This window comes from Sapajus apella, unplaced genomic scaffold (assembly GCF_009761245.1).
Source record: "Sapajus apella isolate SASKATOON/1434 unplaced genomic scaffold, GSC_monkey_1.0 scaffold68, whole genome shotgun sequence".
In the NCBI taxonomy this organism is placed as follows: Eukaryota; Metazoa; Chordata; class Mammalia; order Primates; family Cebidae; genus Sapajus; species Sapajus apella.
The window spans coordinates 330,974-340,517 of NW_022437008.1; the positions used below are offsets into that span (position 1 = coordinate 330,974).

At 62.1% G+C, this 9,544-nt stretch overlaps 1 protein-coding gene across 1 annotated transcript; it reads left to right on the plus strand.

Moving 5' to 3' along the window:
- The first annotated feature begins 391 nt into the window (after nucleotides 1-391).
- On the plus strand, nucleotides 392-7,952 carry ERF (ETS2 repressor factor). Its single transcript, XM_032249288.1, is given in 5 exon segments — nucleotides 392-592; nucleotides 4,983-5,217; nucleotides 5,604-5,719; nucleotides 5,810-6,801; nucleotides 6,803-7,952. Coding segments are annotated over 5 exon segments (1,626 nt in total). The 5' UTR covers nucleotides 392-570; the 3' UTR covers nucleotides 7,064-7,952.
- The last annotated feature ends 1,592 nt before the right edge of the window (nucleotides 7,953-9,544 follow it).

Here is a 9,544-nt window from a genome sequence, read left to right on the forward strand (position 1 = left end):
CCTCTGCAGGGAAGATTGTGCCCCCTCCCCACAAAAGTTTCTGACCCCCATTTCCTCCGATGGGCCCCCCGTTTTTCCATACAGGCTCCCAAAAGAAACTCTGGAGCCCGCAGTGGGCAGGAGAGGAGGAGGGGCAGCAGGTAGCGAGTGCCGAGAACTTAAGTTATCTGCAGACTTGGAGCCTCGGACTAGGGTCACGACCTGCGGGACCCCATCCCACCCCCGCCCCCTCCTTCCTCCCTCCCCCGCTGCGCGGCCCCTTTAAGCCCAGAGCCGGCCGGTCCTCAGTGGCTGAGTGCCGGAGAGCGTGTGTGTGAGTGCGCGGGGAGGGGGCGGGCGCAGTGTCTCCATGGCGACGCGGCGGTGACGTCGCCGGCCGGGGGGCGTGGGCGTCCCGGCCCCGGAGTGCGATATTAACCCGGGAGGCGGCGGCGGGGAGGGGAGAGGCTCTGAGAGGCGAGGCCGGGTGAGGCGGCGAGGGCGGCCCGACGGGCGCGGGACGGGACGGGGCAGCGCGGGCGCCGGGAGCCGCGGCCCGGAGTCGGGGCGCTTCGCCCCGGGCCCCCAAGCATGAAGACCCCGGCGGACACAGGTGGGGGCGGGGGCAGCACGTGTGGGGGAGACTTGTTGCCCCGGGAAACCGAACGGAGAAACTTTGGGGGGGCTGAGGGGTCCAGGGGAGCCCGAGTGATCCCCAGTTCTGGGGGACCCCTCAAGCACTCGAGACCTGTTGCTTCTCGTGGCACGAGCGGGGTTGCTGCCTGGGACCCCCGATTCCTGGCTCCGGGCAGAGTGGTGTGGGTGCTGCGGCACTTGGTCCTGTATCCCTACCGGGACCCCGCAGGCTGGGCTCTCTCCTACTCCCGGGATCACGGGGGTGGCGGGGTCCTTCCCCTCCGCTCTTGTCACGTTGCACTCTGGGGGCCGGGACGTGTGCGGGCGGGAGGGGGGGCTCGTACACTGGGCCCGCTATCCCTGGTTCTGCGCTGCGCGGTCCGGCTGGTGACCTTCACCGCGGCGCGTGCCCCGCACCAGGTTAGCGGGGGATACGGGATGGCCTCTAGGAGGGCGTGAGTGGGGAGCCTGGGACTCGGGGTCCGGGCTGCGCCGCCCCTCCCCCGCCCGCCTCTGTCGGCTCCTCGCTCCCCCGCCCTCGCCGAGTCGCAAAGTTCCAAAGCGCAGCCCGAACGTTCGAAAAAGGAACTTTTTGTTTCCGACCTTAGAACGCGCGGCTTTAAGGTGGCTCCGGGGAGACCTGGGTGCCCTCCTTCCGCACCACCGGGGCTCCGGGGTTGTGGAGGGTGGGAAAGGTGGGGGGGAGACGCAGAGGCTCCCCCCTTATCCCCCCTCCCGGACCCAGCTTTTCTCTTTCAGCGGGCCGTCTCTTTCCTCCGCCCCTCTCTTCCCCGCCAACTTGCTCCTCCTTAAGGGGCCAAGGTTCCCCTCCCCCTCGGTCGGCGGGCGGGGGGCAGCGGGATTAACCCCCCTCCCACTCGGACTTTTCCCCCCTCCCCTCCCCCGCCGCCCCCGGGCTCGCGCGGGCTGGACTTTGCGCCCAAGCGCGCAGGGGGAGGGGTCCCAGCCGCCCCCTGCCCGTCTACCCCGTCGGAATCCGGCCCGGGGCGGGGACGGGGGAGGGGGAAGGGGGCCGGGCGCCGCTGTTCAAACTTGTTTCCTTCCCCCGGCGGCGGCGGTGGCGGCGGCGGTGGCGGCGGCGGCGGCTCGGGCTCCAGTGTGCGGGTGTGTGCCCCGACCGGCCCACCCACCCCACCCCATCCCCACCCCACCTCCATCCTCCTGCTCGGCGGGTGGGGGCGGCTTAATCTTAAAGGGCTCGGAGCTGGGCTCCGGCCCCGGCGCCAGGGGATTGGGACCGAGGAGGGGCCCTGGAGGTGGGGCCGGGGTGCGGAGTGCGGTAGGGTCAGTCACGTGCGTCCCACAGAGTCCCCCAGCTTCCACTCGATCCTGGGCCGCTGGGCCCTGGGGGCAGCAGGAGCCTCCCCTGGTCCAAAGAGGAGGCCGAGGCGCCCAGACAACCCCGCCTCATCTTCCCTCCCTGCTACCGGCCTTGGCCTGTTGGGACCCGCTGGTCGCTTCCCCAACCCCGTCTGAGGGCCGAGCAGTGTGTGGGTTCTCCGGCGGCGGGGAGAAGAGGGGCGGGAGGCCTGGAATGGCCTCCAATCGGTGCATCTTTCCGTCTGTCTCCTGGTCTGTTGCTCCGCACCCCTCCATCCGATCCTCCATCCCGGCCCCTCTCTCCTCTGCCGTGGCTGTTTCCCACTTCCTGTTTTCTTCCCGGCTCTGGCGCCATAGAGGGCTGCCTGGAGTGGGGGAGGTAGTGGGGCCCCCCAGGAGGCCGGCGTGTTCTTCCTCTACCATCACTCCTCCCTTCCGACCCTCATGGTCCCTTAAAAAAAGTTTGGGCTGTCACGTGAAGTTGGGGGGGGGTGCCCAGGAGTTTTGTCCCCGCAGGCTTGCAGTCTGTCTGGGAGAATCCCTACACCGCTTCTGTGGGACCCAGGTGTGCTTCTGGGACCTCGCCATCTCAGCCCTTCCTGTCTGTCTGCTGCCACTCTGCACCCTGTCTCGCAGTCTTCTGAACCCCTCTCTCTATGTGTCTGCTCTCTCCCTGCCTCACTGGCCCCCATATTCCTGAGGTCCCACGCCCCCAAGCTTCCTCTGTGCAGGTCTGGTGTTTCCCTGTTTTAAGCACGTGGACGCATACACAACACACTCACACATGCTCCCCTTGCCCGTGCCTGGCTCCTGGCTCCAAGGCCTGGGGAACAGAGCCCCATTGAGACACCCTGACGTCACCCCCTCTTCATTCTCCCCCCCAAAGCCAGGAACAGGCCCTCATGTATGCTGTGTCCGATTAGGAAAGCCATCCTTGGGGTGGGCCTGGGAGTGGGGAAGGGTCCCTGCCAGGAGTGGGAGCCAGGGTCCAGACCCTGGAGGAGGGGTTGCTCAGGGAAGGGGTTTAACAAGGGGGCCTGGGACAGCTCCCAGAATGCGGCTTGAGGCCTTTCCAGAGCCCCCCCCACCTCCTTTCCGAGTTCCCTTTGTGTTGCATGTAGTCTCTCTCACTCCCTCTCTTCTGCAAAGTTTATTTTTAGCCTCCTGCTCCCCCGCTCCCAGGACTGTCGCTGCACACACGTTGCCTGGTTACCGGGACACGGAGGCTGGGGCGGGTGGGCTGGGAAGGGTGGCTTTAATTTTGGGGGGAGGGTGGAAGTCAGTACATCCCCCACCCCCAGACTGATGTCTCAGGGGCTTCAGCCCCCCTTCTGGTTCTAGAGCCAGATTGGGGCTGAGGTGGAAGTAGCGTGGAGCTTGGTGCCCTGAGAGGGGCTGGGAGCTTTGTGGAGGGGATGTGAAGGTCCATGGAGCTGATGGCTTGGTCACCTGGGTTCTAAAAGACCCTGGGCCTTGCAGGAGACCTTGTGATCTCAGTTCTCTAGAAGGGTGAGGATAATGGGGTGAACACCTAGATTCCCAAGAGAGCAATGGGGCTCTGGAGTCCCTGAAAGGGGTCGTCAAAGGCTGTCACTTTTAAATGAACAGGGGCTGTTGGTGCTGGTCTGTGAACATTGGGAGGTCATACTCCGGTGGAAGGTGAAAGGCTGGAATATCTGAATGGGGCAGGGACTCCGTGGGGCATGCGATACTGCAGCCGAGTCTGGCTAGGATTTGGGGCCTGAGTCCCTGTGGGGGACGGTGAGCTCTCGATTTGGTGGAGGTGGTCCCTGTGGGAGCAGGAACTACTGATTCCCTGAGTTCCCAAGGGGAATGATCCCCTATTGGATTCCAGACTGGGGTGGAGTCTTTGAGGGTGGTTGTGTTGCCTGGAGGCCTGGTTGATACCTGCTAACCCCTGCAGCCTGACTGGATTTGGGAGCCGTCCATCTCTAGCCGCCACCTTGGCCTTCTCTCTCTAGTGGCATCAGGGCCCCTGCCCCGCGTCCCCCCTCCTTCCCTTCCTCCCCTTTCCCTCCTCCCACCCCTCCATTACCGGCTGCCTGGTGCTGAATTATTGATGGCCCCTGATTACCCGGGGGTTTGGGAAATGACAACAACCGCAACCCCCCCCAACCCCCCACCCCAGGCTGCCCACCCCCTCCAGAGACCAGCCAGCCCACCACCAACCTCTACCCAAGGTTAATGCTGGGGGTGGGCGGGCGGGCAGGTGGGCAGGGAAGGAGCCGAGGATGAGAAGTCAGAAGTGGGAAGAGGATGACAGCTCCAGAGTGCCTGCTCAAGCTCCAGGCCTGGGCTGGGCCCTCCAGCCAGGTGGGGCCTGGATGCCTGGGTCTGGAGAGGGCAGTGTAGCTCAGAGGGTCCAGGGCTTGGGGGAGGCCTCTCAGACAGTCTGGGTTTCACTCTCCAGGGAAGACAGAAGCCTCTGTGTGTGCAAGCGCTGACCTCATCGGCAACCAGTCACCCCACCCCTCCTGGTCCTTTTAAGAAAAAAAAAAATCTTCCTTTCGGGTCCTGGGGTGGGAGTAGGGGCTCTGTTGGATCTTTGGGGGAAGACAGTGCATGTTTCTAAGGAGGAGATCAGAGGAGCTGGGGTGGTGCATTTGTCTCTGGATGGGAGTGGGGGTAAGTTGGGAGGGCTGCACCCCAACCCGGCTGGCCACGTGTACCCCTTCCTGCCCCTCCCCCACTGGCAGCCCTGCCCGCCAGCCTGGCTTGGTGCCTGGCCCCCTGGCACTGGCCCCGGGACCCACCGCCGACGGTTTCCTGTTTCTCCCGGTGTCGCTGGAGTAGGCTCCAGCTTCCCCTCCCCCCAGCTCCTGTCTAGCCCCTCACATGCAGACAGACAGACACACACTGTCTTCTCTTAAATCAGGTCTTGACTTGGCTGAGGCAAGACAGTTTTCCCCATGTTGAAGGCAGGGCAGAGGTGGGCCCCGGGATGGGACCCAGAGCCCTGGACTTGGCATCCTGACCCCAGGCCACTCCCTGCCTCCCGTCCCCAGGGTTTGCCTTCCCGGATTGGGCCTACAAGCCAGAGTCGTCCCCTGGCTCGAGGCAGATCCAGCTGTGGCACTTTATCCTGGAGCTGCTTCGGAAGGAGGAGTACCAGGGCGTCATTGCCTGGCAGGGGGACTACGGGGAATTCGTCATCAAAGACCCTGATGAGGTGGCCCGGCTGTGGGGCGTCCGCAAGTGCAAGCCCCAGATGAATTACGACAAGCTGAGCCGGGCCCTGCGGTGAGGACGGGCTGGGGACCCCTGAGCACATGTGGACGGCCCCCACTGGTTGCATACCCCCTGGCTCATGGGAACAGCCATTGGGTCTGACCCCTGGCTTTGCCAAATCCTAGCTGTGAAACTTGGGCCACCCCCAGCTCCTCCCTGAGCCCCTTGGTAACACAGAGGTATCCTGAGAAGAGAATACAGTCATTAATGGATCCTCTAGTTCTGCCTTAGACCCGAGGAGAGAGCTGGTACCTACCCTCTGGGCACTTGATTTCTCTTCTGTGGCCCATGTTCCTCAGTGGCCCTTTGGGAACCACACCTAAGTGCATGTCAAGGTGTGGATGCTAGACCTGGATCCCATGTACCTGACCCTCCCATTGGCATCTCTGTACCCACAGCTATTACTATAACAAGCGCATTCTGCACAAGACCAAGGGGAAACGGTTCACCTACAAGTTCAATTTCAACAAACTGGTGCTGGTTAATTACCCTTTCATTGATGTGGGGTTGGCTGGTGAGTACCGGGGATGGTTGGTGTGGAGAGGGTCTGTGTGCCCCTCCAGGCTAGGCCAGGGGCCTTGACACGTCTCCTTTCCCCTGCCAGGGGGTGCGGTGCCCCAGAGTGCCCCGCCAGTGCCGTCGGGCGGTAGCCACTTCCGCTTCCCTCCCTCAACGCCCTCCGAGGTGCTGTCCCCCACTGAGGACCCCCGATCACCACCTGCCTGCTCTTCATCCTCATCATCCCTCTTCTCAGCTGTGGTGGCTCGCCGCCTGGGCCGAGGCTCAGTCAGTGACTGTAGTGATGGCACGTCAGAGCTGGAGGAACCGCTGGGAGAGGATCCCCGGGCCCGACCACCCGGCCCTCCAGATCTGGGTGCCTTCCGAGGGCCCCCGCTGGCCCGCCTGCCCCATGACCCTGGTGTCTTCCGCGTCTACCCCCGGCCTCGGGGTGGCCCTGAACCCCTCAGCCCCTTCCCTGTGTCTCCTCTGGCCGGGCCTGGCTCCCTGCTGCCCCCTCAGCTCTCCCCAGCTCTGCCCATGACGCCCACCCACCTGGCCTACACTCCCTCGCCCACGCTGAGCCCTATGTACCCCAGTGGTGGCGGGGGGCCCAGCGGCTCAGGGGGAGGCTCTCACTTCTCCTTCAGCCCTGAGGACATGAAACGGTACCTGCAGGCCCACACCCAAAGCGTCTACAACTACCACCTCAGCCCCCGCGCCTTTCTGCACTACCCTGGGCTGGTGGTGCCCCAGCCCCAGCGCCCCGACAAGTGCCCACTGCCGCCCATGGCGCCCGAAACCCCACCGGTCCCCTCCTCGGCCTCGTCATCCTCTTCTTCTTCTTCCTCTCCATTCAAGTTTAAGCTCCAGCCGCCCCCACTCGGACGCCGACAGCGGGCAGCTGGGGAGAAGGCCCCAGCCAGTGCTGACAAGAGCGCTGGTGGCGCAGGCGGGCTGGCCCCACCGCCCCCGCCACCTCAGATCAAGGTGGAGCCCATCTCGGAAGGCGAGTCGGAGGAGGTGGAGGTGACTGACATTAGTGATGAGGATGAGGAAGATGGGGAGGTGTTCAAGACGCCCCGTGCCCCACCTGCACCCCCCCAAGCCCGAACCCGGCGAGGCACCCGGGGCGGCCCAATGCATGCCTCTCAAGCTGCGCTTTAAGCGGCGCTGGAGTGAAGACTGTCGCCTGGAAGGGGGTGGGGGCCCCACTGGGGTCTTTGAGGATGAGGGCGAGGACAAGAAGGTGCGTGGGGAGGGGCCCGGGGAGGCTGGGGGGCCCCTCACCCCAAGGCGGGTGAGCTCTGACCTCCAGCATGCCACGGCCCAGCTCTCCCTGGAGCACCGAGACTCCTGAGGGCTGTGGGCAGGGGACCCACGTGCCCCCCACCCCCCATGCTTCTTTTGCTGCCTTAAGCCCCCTGTGCCCTGGAGGTGAGGGCAGCTCTCTTGTCTCTTCCCTGCCTCCTCCCTTCCCCCTCCCCACATTTTGTATAAAACTTTAATTTCTTTTTTTTAAATGGTGGGGGTGGGAGGGTGCCCAGGGCTAGGGGCTGTTCCCTGTCTCTGTGGGTTTCTAAGCTCTGGGCAAAGTGGTGGTAGCGGGGAGGGAGGGGGAAGTTAGGGGGGGCCACCTCCATTCTGGGGAATTTATATTTGAATTGAGGCTCTGGCCTTAACACCCAGGAACTTTTTTATTACAATCGCTTAGGAAGTAAAGCCTTGTTGCCCTCCCTGTTCTCTGCCTCTTGTACCTTTCCCCCTCTGCCCCACCCATAGCCCTCCTCAGCCCCAGCCCTGCCTGCCCTGCCCCTCCAGGGGGCCATGAGTGCCTAGGTTTCTCATACCCAACAAGGTCACGGGAGGGGAGGGAGGGACAGTTTGATGATGAACCAAAAATTCCATGTGTTGGGGGGAGGGGGGTGGAGGGCGTTGAGGGGTACCGCCCATGGGCCACAAATCTTAACAAGTGCCTGCGATCCCTCTCCCACTCTACCCCTGCACCCATCCAGCCCCTTCACCCCCAGCTGCTCCTAGGATTGGCCCATGGGCAGGCGGGTGGGGGGATGGGAAGGGGGTGCCCTGAAACCAAACTGGAAGCCCCCTCTGCCTCCCAGCTGGGGCCTCTGGGGTGGGGTGGGGGGCTGTGGTCAAGCCTTATTCTGTATTGGGGACTGAGGGTGGGGGGAGTAGAGGGGCCGCTGGAGAATGTATTCAAAACAATAAAACTTTGGACCTTTGGATGCGGTTATCAATGTCCTAGGTGCTAGGTGCAGCGCCTCCAGGCCACAGTCTTTGCTTGATTCTGAAGGAGGGGCCCCAGCCTGGCTGCTAGTGAGTCTGTGACCTGATTGGTATAGAGGGCCTAACCGTAATCTGAATGTGCCAAATCCAGGCCTGGGAAACCATCTGACCTCAGAGGCACAGAAGCCCGAGCTTGATGATGGTCTTGGGCATGCGCTGGCTTCATCTGACTGCTCCTCTATTCCATGGGGATCTTGTCCTTGGAAGCTCTTACTGTTCTTTGCAACGACTTCGATGCCCTTGTTTTTCGATTGCCTGGATGCCTTCCCTCTTGTAGCTGAGAATTCTTCCCACACCCCAGGTTCCCAGTGAAGACCAGGAGCTCCCTTTGGCACTGCCCGTAGTACCCTGCCCACACCCCTCATGTTGCTCTGAGTTCATCTGGGAGTTCTTTGGAGACAAGCCTGCAGTGTCTCTTGAAATGTAGACCTTGCAAGGTAACTTAGTGATCTGGTCCAGCCAGGGGAACACCCCCAGCCAGCACGAAGTGAAGGGTCTGGCTTATTAGTCATCGATGCTGTTGACTTACTGTGTGTCCAGTACTTAGAAGCTGCAGTGCTGTTGCTCTCAGTATTCAGTAAGGTAGGGGCAACCAGTGCTGCTAAGTGACTTGCCCAAGGCCCTACGGCTGAGCCAGGACTTAAAAGCCCATATTCTTTCAACAACTCCTGACTTTTCCTTCCTAACACCAAGATAGTTGGATCCAGATCAGGCTTTCAGGATCAGAGGATCTGAGATGAGCTCATAAAGCTACAGAAGCTGAGATTGGAGAGCTTGAATCAGGGATGAAAGAATTAGGAAGAATAATCCAGGTTGGAAGTGCCCTTAGAGACAAGCCAATCTCTTCTGCAGGTGGGGTGCCTGAGGCACCTCAGAAAGGGGAAGGGGTTTCCCTGAGGCCACACAGCTGCTAAGAGATGGATTGGCAATTGAGGGCTTGTTGGACTGGCTTCGCCAGGAAACTCCACCCTGTGCAACCCTGAGGGGGAAGGAACGTTGACTGGCAACTGCTACCCACTTGCATCTCATTTCATGCCAGCCAGGGTGGGTGGTCCCAGATGATGTTGGTTGGCAGGGAAGAGAGGATACAGGGCTAGATACTGGCAGGAAACCGAGGCTCCTGAGGCGGCCTGCGGGAAACTGCTCCCTCTCCTGGGTGATGTAAGACATACTCTGGGGTGGGGGACACTGGGCTATTTCTGGAAGCTGGGATGAGACATGTCTCCTGGCAACATAGATGCAGCTGAGTTGGTGGTGGTGGGATGATGAAGAAGGGGATGTTGTCACTCGGGGGAGGAGAGGACCCTGACTACTGGCCTCATCCCCTGACCCCAGTGCCTTTAAAGCACCTCTAATTCACATGGAATCATAGATGCTCAGCTCCCTAACTGCTGTCCAGGTCAGACCACAGCCCTACCGGACTAGTTGCCCCAGATTCTGGCTGTGTAGGATGTCACAGGTGGCATTTGGCCTTGAAAACTCCAGCGGCTCCTCTAACCTTTAATTGCCCACCTAAATCCATTAGCAGACTTGA